Source organism: Semicossyphus pulcher, unplaced genomic scaffold, assembly GCF_022749685.1.
Source record: "Semicossyphus pulcher isolate SPU_LCO1_2020_fin unplaced genomic scaffold, fSemPul1.0.p SCAF_7, whole genome shotgun sequence".
NCBI classification, from domain to species: Eukaryota; Metazoa; Chordata; class Actinopteri; order Labriformes; family Labridae; genus Semicossyphus; species Semicossyphus pulcher.
The window spans coordinates 21,215,415-21,234,426 of NW_027211748.1; the positions used below are offsets into that span (position 1 = coordinate 21,215,415).

Genomic DNA, 19,012 nt, shown 5'->3' on the forward strand with positions numbered 1-19,012 from the left:
GGTTTTTTATTGCTATGAGGCTCAAAGTCTGCATGATTAGTTATTTAGATAGTAAATAATATTAAATGCTTCAATAAGACAAAGTGACTATAAATCCAACAGAGATGCTGTTTCACCTGCAGCACAGTCTGGGGTGCATCTCTTTACAGTCAGTTTCTGTTGTCTCATTTGTGCAGATTAAGCATCTTCAAAAGAGGCCTGTGGTCAGGTGTTAAAGGCTGGATGTGACTTCACCAATTTTTAAAAAGAAAGTAAAACAAAGTCAACAGAAGGATGTTCACGCCCCCACAGACCTGAGAGGAGGTCCAACAAGGAAACATAAAAACACCTGAAGATTTTATAAACAAATGATCACAACACAGAGTTCAAATTCTTTTTAAATTGTTAATTCACTTTTTATTTTTACTTCTCTGACCAGATTAAGGGGCAATTTAAAGTGTCCAATTGACCTACAAGCTGCATGTTTTTGGACTGTGGGAGGAAACCTGAGCGCCCGGTGGAAACCCACGCATGCACGGGGAGGACATGCAAACTCCACACAGACAGGAAGTGGTTCCGCTGTGAGGCTGCGGTGCTAACCACCGAGCCGCCGTGCTGCCCTCAGAAGCTCTGTGAAGGTTTGTGCAGCACGTGCTGCAGGTCATCGTGCTGCACAAACCTGCACAGAGCTTCACTTCTTACCTTCCTCATCCGATGACGCCAACCCGGTTGCAGCAGAAGGTCCTCTTTAGCCATGAACAGAAGCGCTGGCAGAGGCTCTTCTTCTTCTTCTTCTTCTTCGGTTCCTCTTCCTCGCTGTCCTCTGAAGTCATCGCTGGTGACTGAGGTGGTGATGAGTGACATGAGACCTTGAATGTCTCGTCGGGCCTGTCCTGCAAACTAAAGACACACACGCGCGGTCAGAGTTTTGCTCCTGTGATTGTCATGAACTCATAAACACAGAGATGGTAGAAGTTCTCTGATCTTTAAGTAGAAGCAGTTATTCTACAGTTTAGAAAGTAAAAGCCCCTTACCTGTCTGCTCTCTCCTCATCTTCCAGCTTCAGCGTGTTCTCGGTTGATGCAGGCCGGACCTGGATCACACGGCATAGAGGGGCTGTGGGAGGTGGAACGGTTCCCTCATCGGTTTCTAGTTTCCTGTGTTCAAACAATCACTGTTAGTCTGATGTAAAGGTCTTAACCTTTCTAAACACTGCAATAGAAATGGTCCACCAACATGGAAATACTCAAAAACTCTACTTACTGGTCTTGGTCGTCTTGGTGGTCTTGGTCCTCTAGGTCGTCTCGGTGTTCTTGCTGGTCGTCCTGGGTGATAAATGGATGACTGAGGACTCCGAGGGGAGTGATCCTCTGGCTCTTATCCATCGCCAGCATGGCCTTGAACAGCTGGATGCACTGCTCAGTCTGCCCAGGGTCAGCTTTGTTGTTTCTTTTCTTATAGATCTAGTTTAGGAAACAAGTGTCAAATCCACCATTAATCAAGTCATCCTCATGATTCATAAAAAGACACCTCACTGAAAATGAAAGAACTCCACACTTACTTTTTTCAGGTCATCCAGATTATACAATGAACATTTACTGATTGTGATGTCAGGGATTATCCCCAGATACTCCTCAGGTGTCTAAAAGAAAAGTTCATTGAATTGATTTTAATGTTCTAATTAAAACAACTCATTTCATAACTCATCAGCTACCATTTACAGCATCTACGTTATTATTGAGCCATGTCCTCGCTAAAATCTCCATTTGGTAGTGTTATAAGACAGGATTGAAAAGATGTGAATTCCTAATAATGTTAGCTAGGAACTGGTTAAATGTCAGTGTTAGCTGATTTAAATGAGCTTGCAAATACGTTGTTTTCATAATTCTTAGGCTTCCCTTTTCTAGCTAACCTTACTGTTAATTAGCCAACGTTATCATTAGCTAGGAAGTGGCACCTTCTCTATCTTGTGGTGTAACACAACAAACTGTAACGTTGGCGAGGAAATGGTTGAATTGAACTGTTGTTAAATGGGTAATAAGTTGTTTCAAGTTGCCTTTAACTTTTCTCTTCACAGTCCCTTGTCTTTACAGTGTCTGTTCAATCGCAACGCAGTGAAATGATCATTAGCTAGATTCATTATATGATTAACAAAACTAGATTACAGCATTAGAACAACATTTGTGCTTTCCACCCTGAGCAAGACGTCAGAGGAAATATCCACTGTGTGAATATGTTGAATGGGCTTATTCCCTACAAACCAGTTGATGGAAACACACTTAAAGTCTGGTAAAGATGAAACAACTTTTAGTACCTTAAGCCTCCAGGTGTCGGACTCCGTCTTAGTGAAGAACCGGTGTGTCTTTACCCCCTGGTTGAGAAGATCGTCAGGCGGCACACCCAGAAGATCAACTATAAACTTCATCTGGAGATAAAAGAGCGTCACGTCAGGATATGCAGCAGGAACGCTTCGTTTTCCATCTGCTCTACATGCTAATGCTAGTAACTACTGCCATAGCTAACATTCAAAGATCTCCAAAGCACTAAACATCACATAATGTCCCTCAATCATCCTGAAGGTTAACTTTAACAATGGACAAATCATGTTTTGTGTTTGTAGCTCATGACAAAAGCTGTACTCAATCTTTTGGAGAGTGGACAAAAAGAAGTTGAGTAGCAAACTACTTACTGCTTGATATTCAGAGATTGCTAAGATCAGTGGTTCACCAATGAGCATGATGAAAACCAAATGCCCCAATGCCCACATATCAATGGCCTCTGAAAATGGTAGGCCCAGATGAATCTCTGGAGATCTGTGGAAGAACCAATCACAATGAGCAACACCGTCATATTTTAGGATTCAAAATACACACAGAGAGAACATCTCACAAATCGAATGAATGAATTGAAAATGGTCATTTCTCTGGTTCTTACCTGAAGATAATTGCTTGCAAAGTCATTCCTGGCCTGGCTTGAGATCTTTGCATGGCCAAGCCGAAGTCAATCAGCTTGACTTTAAATGGTCGTTTCCTATTTACCAGCATGACATTGGCTGGTTTAATGTCCGTATGGATCACCTGAACGCTCTGCAGTGTGTTAAGCGCCGTGGCCACCTGCAAGCACAAAGACAGAAATAATTTCAGAGCCTGAACCATGTTTTACAGACCTGTACTTTCTAATGATGGTGCTGTATTCATACCTGTTTGGTGATGGTCCTGATGTCATCTAACAGCATAGGGGCGAAATCGGTGTAAAAAATGTAGTCCTCTAAGCTGATGTCTAAGATCTCAAAGACGAGCGCTGGTCCAAGCGTCATGTTGAAAGAGTCGTAGAACTTGACTATGTTGCAGTCGTCCATGTTTTTGTCCATCAACTGTCTCATTATGGTGACCTAAAGAGGCAATGACACGTTTTTAAAGTAAGTCATTATGTGTACAATTATAAATATCAGGAAAAACAACAGCTTCTTAGAACATTTTGAAAGCCATGACATCATATTGTTACACGTTCTCCAAATAACAGAGAGAACCACATATATACCAGTCCACAAAATAATCACCAAATTATAATATAGATTTGTGTTCGTGGACACATATTTCCCCTTTTTCTCTGTCAGTCTACACAAATTTTAAATTAATGTATTTCAATTATCAGGTGATGTAGTTCAAGGAAACCAGAGACCAGTTTTAGTCCAATGTGAGACCAAAAGTCAAAGTTCAATTACTCCAACTGATGTAAGTCACATCATGTCCCTTACTTGTCCTGACTTCCTACTTTTAAAGTCTCCTCAAAGTCCCAAATGTTAACTTAAACCACATCAGAGTCAGCATCTCCAAGTCTGACACCATGGTTCTCTGACTGACATGGTGGATTGCTTCCTCTGGGTGGGGATTAAGTAGATTGATGATACTGATGATTGAATGATACTTAAAATATGTTTGGAATTTGTGCTGACCGACAAAAAAAAAAGGATTTGTTTCTGTGTGCATTATTATCATTATCACCGGCAGACGTTGAGACTTTGGAAAACATCATGGTTTGGGTTAAAATGAGCAAAGAAGTTATGAAACTTAAGTTCTGTATCGGGAACATATTGGACACAAATATTGGGACTCCTTGGTAAAAGTCTTGTTTCGAAGTTTAGTCCCTCTTAATTCTACGTCACCTGACTTCCTCCAATGCTTCCGTCATAAAATCTACGGCCACTAGAAGCCGTCACCTTAAAACGTCCTAAATATGGGTCTTTTTTGCTGCTTGAATTGACAACATTCACGGCTTTGATTTTGGTGGACTATCAGCATATTGTGTTGCTTTAAGCTAAGTCCAGGTAGCTCCATATGTTAACAGCAATACCCATTTATGTTATACTCAATCACACCAAATATGATTGCCAAAAAACAAGGCACCTACTTAACTCTTGTCTTACCTCCTGTATTGAAACGGATTTGGATTTGGAAAGCTTTACAGCCACGATGTCTCTGGTGACCGTGTCCAAACATTTCACCACCGTGCCGAAGCAACCTTCACCCAGCTCCTTCATAAATGTGTATCTTTTTGGTAGTAGGTTATGGTAGGCTGAAACTAATTTTTGTTTTTCCATTTTTTTTCTGTCTGAAATCTGACAAGAAATGAGAGAAATGGAGAATGAAGTAGAATTTCTTTGATTAAGGATCAGCTGCCTGTCTGTTAGACACATAGATTCTCTCTCTGCAGTAAAATGTAGACGGAACAGTTTGTGTCTCCAGAACTCTTCAGGACAAGATCAAAGCGGCCTGTTCTACATTCTATTTTTGTCACGGCAACATGTGTTTAAATGTAAACAAGATGCACCGAGGCCTGTGTTCTGAGCACAGTCAGAGTTAAACAGCTTTCACTTTAATATAATTGTGGAAAAGATGCACACGTTAGCTTTTTAATCTTCCTAGAACCATTAGCATGTTATGTCTCCTTGTTTCTGGACGAAACGGTGCTAGCTGTTTTGCTTTCTAGCTGGGACAAGATCTGTATTGCTTTGATATCCACCCATTACATATGAAACTACGAGGAAGAGAAGGTTAACTTAGTTTAGCATACAACATAAAGAGCAAGTGGGCAGCTATCTTTGCTCTGTTTTTAAGATTCATAAAAATGTTCCTAAATCTACTGGAGATTTTAACTTGTCAAGAAACAGTCTCAGATATTGATATGACATATTAATGCCTCTATATGACCTACAAAAGCAAACCAGACCATAGAAGATTGACTTTTTCTATATCGTTGCGCTAAATGTCACCAGGTTTGACTCCAGTGGACAGCATACCTGGCATAGTTTCACACTGAGTAGTTACGTTAGCAAGCTGAAGAAAGAACGGGGAGAAAACTACACAAGAATAGAGAAAGAGGCCGCCAAAATCGACACCAAATAAAAGTTCCTTTTGTTGTTTTTAAAATTAGGATTTTTTTTGAATGAATTCAGTGAACCAGGTATAACGTTTGATAAGCAGGCTTTTGAGGTGCAGGTTGGTATATTTGTGAATGTGACCAGAGCCAGGCTAATGTCTCCTCCTGTTTCCACTCTTGTTCTACGACAGTTAAGCCAACTGGACGGAGTGGTATCTCTGTTCTGATCTAATTCTTGGCGACAGAGCTGATTAAGCGAATTTTCCTGGAATATTACTGCACACATAAACATTCACCAAAACTGTGCTCGGTACACGCTCTGTGCAGAAATCAGTTTTATATCACTGAAGCATGAAATTGCCAGTCACATGGATCATTTATGAAGCAAGAATATAAGATTTTTCTTCTACTTCAGTGCCCCAACGCATCATTAACAATGAAAGGAACCTACTCATGAATGGTGCGGTAACATGTTCAGTCATTCTTCTTCACATAGCTAACGCTAGCACTGTAATCTGAGGAACTCATTTCCATGCTGTCATGCTTCATCTGAGCTATTCTGAAGCTGTTCAGGCGACTAAACACTTGAGCTAACACTCACATCAACAGGCTCGTAGTATTCTGTTTCCTGCATTCGCCTCTTATGTGGGTCACACAGAGCGACAAATTAATCCAACTGTAAATTTTATTCAAATTGATTTCACCTCATCATTCTGCCCGCTGAGAGGTGCTGACATCTTTTACCCACACTGGCACTGAAGCTAATCTACTCCCTAGTTATGTTTATTAGTGTTCACTCATGCAGAGGCCCAGACTACTCAAATGCATGTTTCCTTTTTTTCTGATCTGCTGACAGTCGTAATTCAGACACACACACACACACACACACACACGGCGTAGGGTTTTCCAGTGAGCTGCCGAAGTCGTAGCTTTTCTTAATGAGGAGCCGAGGCCCGCCGAGAACTAACAGGTTTGTTTAAACAGTTTTAATGACCTGTTTGTTCTTGGCTCTAACGCAGGAGCTCACACATACTTATAAGAGACTCCGGGTTTAATATTCTGTAAATGAATGTTTGTTTTTTTTGAAAATCCGTCTCTAAAAGTGGCCAGAGACACATTGCTCACACGCTGGCTGTTTCTGAGCAGAGCAACTGTTGATGGACACGGGGATAACAAGTAGACTAACTGACAGATGGATGGGCTGATTGTTCAAATTAAGTTGATGAGCAGATGTTTCATTCTTTCGTGTGACAGTAAATTCCACTCTTTTTCAAATTGTACTTTTGTCCAGAAAAGGAGACATCCAGAATATTGTTTTTCTGCAAACAAACCTGGAGATTTCACTCTGCCAAAGCTAACAAATACCGAACCTAAATGAACTGTCTGGGCATTGATAGTGACTCATATATCAATTCACAGCCCTGCTGTAGAGAAGGGGTTTTATTTCTCAGACATGCGTGATGTTTGAGCTGAGCCAGTGTGACTGCTGACAGGCAGAGTTCGTAGTGTGGGGGGTTGCTTTCAGGTGGCCCACAGGCTGGCAGTACACTCAAAATTAAATCAAATTTGGCATGTTGGCACAGGCAAAACTGAAGGTTTCGACCCTGAAGAAGGTGCTGTATTTGGATTCAGGCGCGTCTGTGAGTGCAGGCAGGCCAGCCAAACTTGTTAGCATTTTTGCACACACTCATTTACAATCCAGTCGCCTTTAATTGGTTGCCAGGGACTGGTTGAGCACATTTTTACCTTACAATTGCATAAAAAATGTTGGTCTAAACATGCAGTTATTTAATACCCTTCCATCTAGAATTGAAACCTTAAATTAATGAACTTTTGCAGTGATTACCCTGGTATTAACTCCATCCATTATCCATCCCACTTATGCTGTTCAGGGTTGTGGGGGGCCTGGAGCCTATTCCAGCTGTCATTGGACGAGACACTGATCGCCAGTCAATCACAGGGCTGACACATAAACCATGTCCCAATCCAGGGGCTGCAGCGCTCAAAGGTTGATTTGAAGGCCGATAGTGTCACAGCGGCGTGTCCCATTGTGGATGCGGCCGACAAATGCGTCTTCCTTTTCATCCATCGGGAAGGATCCATTGGGTGCATCCTTCGCGGCCCGTCATATCCCGAGATTCCTTGCGCGCTAATTCAAACGAGATGGCGGAATCTTACGCGGCCGAGAAAAACAGTTCTAAATGTAACTGAAAGTGGCCTTGGAACAAATTATCTTTAAAATAATAGGTTAAGTTACGTGACGTTAGTTATGCAAGCTAGTTAGCCTGTTGCTAGGCGACAGGAGCGGCGTTTTGTGACACAAGGTTAAGGGCAGGAACAGCTGGTGACGCAAACAGGAAATTCTCCGTAGACCAGACAGTCTCATTTCAGTTTGGCTTTAACGGTCTACACAGGGTACGAATGACGCAGCCTTCATAGACCGCCTCCTTGCAGGCGATGGATTGGGACACAGCTATAGAGACAGACAACATTTCACACTCACCTATGGGCAATTTTAGAGTTACCAATGAACCGAACGAGCATGCCCTGGGACTGTAGGAGGAAGCCACGCATGCACGGGGTGAACATGTTCCACACAGAGGGCCCACTTCATCCGAACCGGGATTTGAACTATGAGCCTGCTAGCTGTGAGGCAATCTTGTTAACCGCTGCACCACCGTGCAGTCCTGGCATTGGTTCATAAAGCAGAATTTGACACTAGCTTGACATCCAACACACCACCTTCCATTTTGTTTGCCGTATCCTGCAGGCCCTGGTTGTTGACACGGTTTAATTTTAAAGTGAAATACATGAGAAGATGCTATCGCTGTCGCCACATCTCTCCATAGCGCTTGTCAGGTGGAGACATACTTCACTGTATTCCTGTTTCCTTTACAGAGTCTCCTGTTTGTCCACGACGCTGTAGCTCAGAGGGACTTTGAGCCGACTCTGCCTCCAGTACCTGATGACGTGCTGGACAGCGACGAGGATACAGTCAAGATTGTCAGCCTGGTCAAAACCAAAGAGCCCCTGGTCAGTGAACACAACTTCATGGTACAAAATAAAGTTAAAAAATGGATATCTCATTTTTGGCTTAAATTAATCTAGTAGCACATGTAAGAAAACACACCACAACATTTTCTTGCAGAGATTAATTAGAATATTGAAACAGTAACACTCTCATGTCTGTACACTAAATGTGAGCTAAAGCCAGCAGGCACTTCACTAGCCAGGACCTTCAACAGGATGTTATTTAACTTTGCATTGATTATGAGATTGATGATAATGATGCTTGGACTTAGAAAAGGTCAAACTTCCTGGGTCAAGTCAAGTGTGGGAGGGAGGGGTAGGTTTGAATTTATGAATGCCAGAAGAGGCGCAGTAGAGGTTTTGTCCTTCTCCTGAAATTTTGCTTCATAGCATCAATTAATTTGCATAAAGACCCTGTGACGGCCTGCCCTCTCTGCCTGCTATTGGTTTGGTTGTTTGGCTTGCTGGTTCAGGAGTCAGTGGGCAGAATTGGGAAGGACATCTGCCTGCGTCTGAGTTAACTGGTCCTCATTTTATTAAAGTGGCTTCCACTCTTACCTCTGTCGGGCAACCATGAAGGGCCCGAACCCTTAATCTTCTGATTGCGAGCAGTTCCGGCTTAAATAAGCCGAGGAACAATTCACTCAGGGGCAGGCACTTTCCTGATGTCCTTTTGCCCATTGGCTCCTGAACCAGGAAGTCAACCAAACCAATAGCAGGCAGAGAGACCAGGACATCACAACCCTAAACGTAGTTATTTCTCAGATTCTTTTTTCATTTTCTGTATAATAATGAAAGATAAAATGTTAATTGGTAAGCTTTGCGTCTGTTGAAAGGCAGATTTTTGTTTAAGCTTTGGGCAAGATTAGCCGTTTCTTCTTGTTCCCATTCATTAAGCAAAGAAATGATAACAACGTACCAGCTCAGCCACATATTTATCTTGGTTTACAGACGTGAGAGTGGTATCAATCTTCTCATCTTATTTTTGGCAAGAAAGGATAAAAAGACCCATCCATACATCCATTATCTATATCACTTATCCTGTTCAGGGTCGTAGGGAGGCTGGAGCCTATCCCAACTGTCACTGGGTGAGAGGCGGGGTTGACACCCTGTAATGATGGGCAGTCAATCACAGAGACAGAGAACCTTTCACACTCACACCTACAGGCACTTAAGAGTCACCAATGAACCTAACGTGCATGTCTTTGGACCGTGGGAAGAAGCCGGAGAACTCGGAGGGAACCCACACATGCACGAGGGGATAAATGGATATTTGCAAAAATGCTGAATTATTCCTTTAAAAGCTATAGCGAGTGCTTCGTGACCTTGCAGCTAGAAAGACTAATAAACTCTAATAAGCACTGAAAACGTAAGTTCCCTCTGTTGCTATACATGATGACCTACGAGAAACCTTAAAATGGCTCTGAAACAAGCAGGAATTCACTTTACTAGATGTCATTGTGTTTCTAATGTGGTCTACCTGCCCTTATAATGCGCACACAAAAAACAGTGTTTAAGTTAAGACAACCATGTAACAAGGCAACTGCATTTCTATGTGCAATTTGTCCTGCCACAATATCTGACATGCACAGGCTGTTCAAAGAAATAAACTTGGGGAGTTGGCAAATTTTTCTCTTGCGGCTAGATTAATGTCATATTGTCAAACAGCGTGACTGCTAGAGCCACGTATGCCAAGGTGCAGCAGGTCTGCTGCTCCGGGAACGACAGGAAACAGCAGAGCAGGTTCCTGCAGCCGCCTGGATCACCTTTGTGTCTGGCCTGCTAGTCGCTTTCCTCCACCAAGAATTCGCAGAGTCAATTCTTCCACGTCTTTGTTGCCATATATCTGCTCTGACGCACGACATAGTTTCAGCATTGTTGTGTGTGTTATTGTGTGTATATGCGCCGCAAATCTACGTCCCTGCCTGCATTTAAATGGATTCAGATAATTTCTCTTCTCTTTCTGATGTAAATCCACTTGTTTCAAGGTCTTTAATCATGCCTCATTTTCTTGATGCTACCTGACTGGTCCACCTCGTTCCGAGCCATCGTCACTTATTTCAGGAAATTTCCTGGATCAGGAGAAACTGGACTTTAAACTAATCAAAGTATAAAGGATGCATATGTTCGCCAAGGCAGCTAAATCCTTTAAATGTGTTATTTCAATAATAAATAGAAGGTTTTTGATCGGCATCTGGATCAAGGTCTCCATAAAATACATACAGTAACCGACAGCTGTGGGCTGCATGCGCCAGATTGCTTTCCACTCTACAGGTCCAGTAGTTCATTAGAAAATATCAGAAATAATCAAAAATGCCCTCACGCACAAATTCCTTTAAGAATGTCCTGGATCCTCATCAAGAACTAAGCTTTCGTTTCTCAGAATGTGGCCTCACTTTTCCACCAAATTACATTTGAATTTTTGAGATAATTCTGACAAAACGTCACAACCCTGCAGCAAGATAGTGTTATCTTTTATAAATGCAATATGATTTTGTGGGTAAATATGATCGTAATTTAATTAAAGTTGTAATCTTGAAGATCTCAGTTTCGTTCTCTTTGGCGGCACCTGTGGCGATAAACGGTAATTGCGGGGGCACACTTCCCAGATATCCAGACAGTGTCTCATGTGTGACGTCCACAGTTGGCTCTGGTTGCTTCTCTTGATTTTCCTCGCTGACAGTCACTTTCCTTTTCAGACTGTTTGCCTTCATCTGAGCATCGAATTTGTTTCTTTTTTTTCCAGATTTTCAGTTATTTTTGAAGTTGTATCTGTATCATCGATCTTTTCTTTGTTTGTTCAGCCATAGTAGATTACTGTTTACTCGCAACACTTGCAGAGACCGGAAAAGCAGCCGCTTAGCTCCGCCTACCCTCTCTGGCAGACCAATCATTGCTGGGTGATGGAAACGCGTCACTAACTGGGCGCCACTTGTGATTTTTCCCACAAATGTCGCCACAGACACCCAGTCTGTAATATTGCAAATGCAACAGCCTTCACCAGTGGGCCATAGGCTCAATCACCATCGTGTTACCTCATTCGGTGATAGATAGAGACTTAACAGACATTTATTTACATGAAAATCTTCGAGATGATATCTTTAATAAAGGGGCCTTTTTGCAGTGCGTGCATGCTTGTGTGTTAGTGTTTGAGCTCAGGACCAATAATAGAGAACATACTTTTGTATTGATCCCAAAACTAGATTGGAGGGGCCTGACCTTTTTCTGACACGCTTGCTTTGATTGATCCAACATGTTCCAGTTTTCCAGACAACAGAGTTACACCCGAGCGTGAGCTGATTGTAGTCCTCTACATAAGATGCTCTTTCCATTGCGATTTGCTTCACATCAATAACATCTGTTGAAAATAATGCTGATTTGGATAACCTTTCCCAGCGCTCTGTGTGTAACATGAAGGCAGCTGGCTGAACGGCCCCGTCCTGATACGAATAAGCTTCTCTGGACTGAAGTGACTCCGAATATGTCTGGACTGTAATAAAATCAACATGTTATTTTGACTTTCCATTAGTTGATCTCTTTTCCTCTGTGCATGTGTTTGTCCATCAACCTTTCATTCGCCCATCATCATCCACAAGGGGGCAACGATTAAGAGGGATAAGTGCACCGGGGCCATTGTTGTGGCGAGGATCATGAAAGGAGGAGCGGCTGATAAAAGCGGTGAGCTGAGAAATAGTACACCTTTCTGCACCTTTAAATACGGGTGTAATTACATAATTATGGTGCAAAATAAATGTGGTAAAGATTTCCAGTCATATCTCCAACACTGTGAAGGTCTGATCCATGAAGGAGACGAGCTGAAGGAGGTGAATGGAGTCTCACTGGAGCACAAGAAGCCAAAAGAAATCATTCCTCTTCTGGTCAGTCTCACCTCAGCTGCTCGCTCACACTATCTGCTTTAATGGCTCCTCACTGAATGTTTGTTTCTTTCTCTTTTCTTGCTCTCATTAAGGATAAGGTTTGAGATTTTTTTTATTGTCAACCAAAAGAGCTCAACCAACTTAGTAGTCCGTGTGTCAGTACCAGCTCAGAACCTAATGGACACGAGAAATCCAGTCCATGATCCGATTGATCCTGTTGTTTCTACCTGTATTCTTCTGTTATAACTAAGCAGTTATTATTTATGACCAACCCTTTGTGGTCCAAGATGTTACAAGGGGTGGCTGTAGGTAGAGTCGGTTGTCTCTCAATTGGAAGGTTGATGGTTCGATCCCTGACTGCTACAGTCACATGTCGAAGTGTCCTTGGGCAAAGACACTGAACCCCAAGTTGCTCTTCAAGGCATCGCCTTCAGTGTATGAATGTAGTTAGTGAGATCCTGATTAGAGATTTGAACTTTGGCCTTTGACATCTGTGTTTGAAAGAGTGAATGAGGCATGTAGTGTAAATACACTTTGACCGGACTATGCCTCTAAGTCAGATTCCATAAGTAAAGGGAGGTATAAAAAATGGCTATTAAATGAAATTAAAAATTATTAAAAATAATTATTAATTATATAAATTATATGATTTAATCTACATTAAATCACCTCTGTTTTGGCACCACTTAACGAAGTTAAGAAAAGAACCATCTAATTACCTCAGTCTCATGAAGCATACTAGACTATCAATACCGCAAGGTTGAATCCCTGACTGTTTAGTCTGGTCAAAAGGTCAAAAGGTCAGTCCAAAATATTGTATGTGTGTAAGTCTTAAGAGTTCGCTCCACGAGTTGTTGGACTGAGCTGTGGACCCAGTATTACTGAGAGTTGTTAGTGCCATCCGGTGTTGAAGGGTTGTTAGGCTCACATGATCAAGTATTCTTTCACACCACAGTTTTTGAATGGATTTAACAAATTCAGTAAACAAAATAATAAGTTATTGATGCTGGTAGGCTGATTTCACTTACATCTGGATCAAACCAAAGTAGGCATTTCCCCCTGCCTTCAGTCTTTATGGTAACCTCAGCTAACTGGATGCTATCGTATTACAAGAGTGGAATCAATCTTTTTGTCCACCTTTCAGCAAGAAAGCAAGAGTAAAGCGGGAATACTTCCCAAAACATCAAACTACTCCTCATACTTTTCTCTTTGCAGGCTTGTTCTCAAGGTGAGGTGAAATTTAAAATCATTCCAGCCTCCTCCAAGGACGAGATGTCACCAAATAAGAAGAAGGTATAGTAAAGTAAAAGCTACACCTCCCACTACACATGTTCTGTGCTGTGTATACTTTCTATATATGCATGTCATCTTGCTGCATTGAGAAGGCTGCCCACGTGGTTTTAGTAAAATAAGATCAAATCAGTAGTATCTAATGTGTTTGGTTATATGTATGGACTGCAGCAGCGCCATGTCAACAAAATTCATATCAGCATCGACTCAACATTAACAATAAATCTATTCACCTGATGTGGACAGTGGAATTTAAGTCCCAGTCCTCTCTGTTTACAAGTCAAGGACACTTCATGACACACACGGAGAAGATGTCAAAGCTGGAAACTTTTAGTGCAGGGAATGTTTGTGAGGGATAAAGACAAATTAGTCTCTCCATCATGGTCATTTGTCAAAAATGACATCCACATATGCAAAAATGCACCGAGAAGGACAGAAGAAATTCACAAATCCGCAGTCGAAGAGGAGAAGACTGAATCGACTGATAAAATCTGTGTCTTTCTTTGTCGCCTATTTGTCTATTTGAATGCATATTATGAAATAATACTCTTTCCTCAGCTGTTTTTGCGGACCCTTTTTGACTATGACCCAAACGAGGATCCCACTGTGCCCTGTAAGGACGCAGCGTTGGCCTTTAAAAGGGGCGACGTCCTCCAGATTGTCAGCATGGAGGACGACACCTGGTGGCAGGCCTGTCACCTCGGGGACAGCAGCAGTTGGGCAGGACTCATCCCCTCCAAGCAGCTCCATGAGAGGTGGTTAAAGTGGCTGCTCTTGTTGAAAGCAACGTGCTACACTGTCATGTAATATCTATAAGATATTCACTGCTTCGATTCAGTCCTGTTGTATTTGTCTTTCTGCAGGAGAGTTGCTCTGCAGCGACCTAAAGCCCTGTTCAAGCCACGGCGAGTCAAACCACCAGGTGATGATCCAGCGTTTGTCCATAAAGTCAGCCCACCTGAAAAGAATAAAACCTTTTAACACTTTCCAATAAACACATTAGAGGTCCTTTAGTACTGAGCTGAGAGGTGACAGGTCATGTCTGAAGATCACGGTCATGGTTGAGCTCTGCTGCCCTGCTGTTGTACTCACTGCTTTTGTTTTCTCCACATGCCCCACAGATGAGAGTGAAGGTACTGTCTGTCTGTCTGTCTGTCTGTGTGCCTGTTCCTTTTTACCTTCAGCATAATTTACATCATCATACATGTTGGGTTTGGGTTTTTTAAAAATTTAAAGAGGTGTATTATGTAAGGGATAATGTGTAGTGAGCAGGTTGTTATCTTGGAATGTAATCCCGACAGGGTTTGTCTCACCCTGACGGGGTTCCTCTGGGATAACAACCTGCTACTACACATTATCCTGCATACACAGCTATTTACCTATGAAATCCATTATTTGACACAATATATTTATTTGGAAATTATTTTATTTTTTAAAAACTGATTATATCTCCGTTTTCTGTTTAAAAATAGTCTGTTATACTCACAGTGAAAGCTGTGTCCATAGCAACAGTTAACTCTGTAGCCTTCTTAAAATGAGCTAAGCTAGCTGTTATTATTTACATTAAAATAAGCTAAGCTAGCTGTTATTACTCAAATTAAAATATGCTAACCTAGCTGTTATTATATTCACAGTAAAATGAGCTAAGCTAGCTATTTATACAGCTAACCTAGCTGTTATTACTCACATTAAAATTAGCTAACCTAGCTGTTCTTACTCACATTAAAATGAGCTAAGCTAGCTGTTATTACTCACATTAAAATTAGCTAACCTAGCTGTTTTTACTCACATTAAATGTGAACATTTCCACTGATGGTGAAGTGTGACACGATGAAGCAGACCGCAGCAACAGCACAGCACTTGATTGAGGTTTTCTGTCTCGTCACTGTCAGAGTCTGTTGACATTTTCTTTTCCATTCACCGTCTTTAAACACCGCCTTTCTGTGCTGTTTAATGTTTACTTCATGTGCTGTCTTCAGTTTTGTAGAGCTCTCTGTCGTAGCCTTCAGTTTTTGCATTACTGAACCCTTATTTCTCCCTTGTCTCTTTTCATTTTTTCCCTCTGTAAACAGACCGATGTCAAATTTAGGCTACCGGTCCTCTGTCGGCGCATCAATATGATTACAGTTAGTCCTCTGGATTTGTGATTAGAGTCACATCCCTAGCAATGGTCTGCTATACATAACAACGGTCTAGAAATACAGACCCTCGGAATGCTGTAATTAACTAATCAGAATCAAGTATTTAACACAGCCATGTAATATCCAACAATAACAATCATATCCATATGTCCTTAAACGTGCCATATTTCCTAAATGTAGAGGAGTCTGTTAAATGTTCCTCTGTTATAACCAAGCAGGTTTAAAGTATCTGATCTTCTGCTGTGCTAGTTTTCAACAACAATTTGTGTGTCAGAGTATGGTAGTTATTAATATTCATAAACCGTAGATATAATTTCTAAAAAAAACAACCTATAATTAGAATTTACAAAGCACAGTATGACGTGTGGGTCAGTACACGCAAATACTTTGAGTATGACATTTCAGAGCATCGCACATGCCATCCCTGTGTGGTTTGACGATTTCCTCACTCTTTTCTCTTCTGTTTTTCCAGTCCTGGAGGATGTGGACTACAGAGCTATAACTGGGATTCACATTGGTAAGATGTTGAACTTGTTCCACTTCTGTCCCAATGATACTGTAAAAGGGACAGTATGTAAGACAGTAAGACAGGCAATTCAACATGACAGCTCAAAGCACACATATAGTAAACATACTGTATATATTGAACCTAGATGGAGAAAGACAAGCAAAAAATGAGACTTCAGTTATATTTATAGTACAAAGCAGTTTATATGATGATGTAGCTTTGTGGTTTGGAGATTTGTGGGACAGGACTGGAACAGCAAATGTGGTTTTATCCTTCCCATTTATTCTATTTGTCTCGATCTCACGGACTGGATATGATGTATGTGCATATGAGCATGTTCACATGGGTGCGTGCACTTCAAACTGATTGTAAAAAGGCAAGGTTACTTTAGATGTTGCATTAAATAAGTCATGTGCATTTAATAATGTGTGTTTCATCTTATCTCAGGCCAGCTTCCACCTGACGTCCTGTGTTTCCTCTTTGTCTGACATGTACACCCTTACTGATGCTGCACGCACAAATGACTTCATGCAGAGGAATCAGAGGAGAGAGTGAGAGAGAGAGAGAGAGAATAGACATAGTGGAGTCTATTTAGATACACGAGTAAAGGCATGTTGAAGAGGGAAAATAACAAGCTTAGAGCTTGTACTCCCTGCTAATGATGTTTTGTGGTGGTTACCTGTTATACATTTTAGGAATTCTTCTTTTTTTGGATGTTGGCCGAAATTAGACAACAAGGTTGATACTAGTCTTCTGTCTACCGCTAAATTTCCGCTAAATACAGAGCTAAAGCTAGCAGCTAGTAAGCTCTGCTTAAATACTTGAATCAGGGGGAAGCACATAATCCCTGTTAAACCAAACTAATTGTTTTTACACATTTTAGTTTTTTTTTATTTATTGAACAAACAAGACATTACATGTTAACGAGTGAGCTTCAGTAGTGATAGTTACTTTTAGACAGAGCCATGCTTACAAGTCTTCAGGCTAAGCTAAGCTAACCTAACCACTGCTAGTTTCTTTTTTAAAGACAGTGTTAAAAAAATCCTGTTCTAATTTTGTCTTCCTATTATAAAACTTTTTTTATTCGAAAATATCTAAATTGTATAAATCAATGCATTTTCTCTTCTTAAAAAATGATGACTCATCTTGACCTCAGGACGTATAATGCTATCTATTTTTATCAGCTAGCTACTAGCTAACTCTGCCCATTATACTTGACAGTCTCATGTCTGTCTGTTGAATATGAAGCCAAAGCTGGCAGTCAGATCTGTTTAGCCTAAAGGCTGTTATCAAGGAGAAGCATATTCATTTTTTACTCATCTAACCTGTCATGTTTTTGCTTTGATTGCACAAATACGATTATTTGGTGAGCTTCAGATGTAGTGGTAGGTGTTTTTGTTACCTTTGGAAAGAGCAAAGCTAGCTGTTTTCCCATTCCGAATAGTTTATCTTTTGCATTATGAAAATGAGATGTTAAGAAAACGACGACTACTGGTAATTTTGACCTTATCAGAAAGCTAACTAGCTAGCTAACTCATATAATCATAGAATGACCCACTTGTTGGTTAGCTTGCGGGTCATACTAGCCACTAGCCAGGTGACCCACAAGCTAACCACTATCATGCTGCAAGCAGCTTGCAAATTAGTATTTGAAGGTTTGTGTTTGGAAATCAGTTGGGGGGGGACGTTTTGTTTTACGTGCCTAAAGATCATTATTGAGTTTAACAAAACAGGTAAGGACACTCTGACTTCTGTTCCTGTGTGACTTTAATGAACAGATGTTAGAGTTGTATCAATGTCTTACCTTTTCCCAAACATGTGGAACTAGCTGCTTGAATAGTAAGATTGTAATTTTCAGTACCACTTAAGTGACCTTAATGGTCTCGGTGTTTTTTGGGGGGCAAAATGTTTCATTCTGAGAACTACAGGTAGTACCTCATAGCTTACAATTTAGACATTGACGGCTCAGGTCTATTTTGTGTTCAAGGTCATCACTCTCTTCTCGGTCTTATCTCTCCTTTCATCCTTACTTCACACAGTCCTGTGAGGAAGAAGTCTCTTGTAGCGTTTCCAAAAAAGAACTGGTTTTACGGCTGAGAGCATTGTAACAGGGAACTCTTCACTGCCAGATTACTTTAGACTGACTATGTTTTCTGATGTTGTCTTACACAATTATTACTCTCTCTTCTGAGTGAAATCATCAGTTTAATCCTCATGTAAACAAAATGTTAAACTCTCTAAACTCATACAGCCGCGTTTCTAAGAATGAGCCTGGAGAGGAAATAGACAGATATGCTTACAAAGTGAAATTACAGCTGACGTCAAAGAGAGCCTGGCACCATCACTTAGCAGCAGTTAACATCATAAAAGAGAGCCAGGCCAGACCACAGACGCATGGCAGACGATCGCCGTCAGACGGCCTACAAGGGATGCGTGACAGACAGAGTTGTCGTCTCTTCACTAAGATTTTTGTTGTTCAGTGTAGCGTTGACATCAGAGTCTGGGTGTTGATGATTTGTTAAATGGTACTCTTCGATTCTGCCTCTCATTCCTACTGCAGCCGTCATAGTTATTGGTTTCTCTGCTGTTTTATAACAAGGCTTCTGGTATTTGCATCTTTCATCAGCAAAGGTTTAGTTACTGTAAATAGATGCTGAATCATAGAATTAATTTAAGTTAATCAAGCCTCACACACTTGTGGAGTTTATTTACAAAAAATGTTGGTTGTTATTAAGTTAAATAACTTGAAATTGGGCCAAATAAACTATTATGATGGATAAATATGGCCATTATTTTACACAAGAACT

At 41.1% G+C, this 19,012-nt stretch overlaps 1 protein-coding gene across 1 annotated transcript in view; it reads left to right on the forward strand.

Annotated features, from left to right (window-relative positions):
• Positions 1-19,012, forward strand: part of LOC138611468 (MAGUK p55 subfamily member 7-like) — a 33,184-nt gene that overhangs the window by 6,511 nt on the left and 7,661 nt on the right. The window contains exons 4-10 of the mRNA XM_069684610.1: positions 8,257-8,391; positions 11,985-12,066; positions 12,181-12,266; positions 13,482-13,559; positions 14,115-14,311; positions 14,420-14,478; positions 16,170-16,214. Coding sequence (XP_069540711.1) covers positions 8,257-8,391; positions 11,985-12,066; positions 12,181-12,266; positions 13,482-13,559; positions 14,115-14,311; positions 14,420-14,478; positions 16,170-16,214 — 682 coding nt within the window. The remainder of the gene's footprint in view (positions 1-8,256; positions 8,392-11,984; positions 12,067-12,180; positions 12,267-13,481; positions 13,560-14,114; positions 14,312-14,419; positions 14,479-16,169; positions 16,215-19,012) is intronic.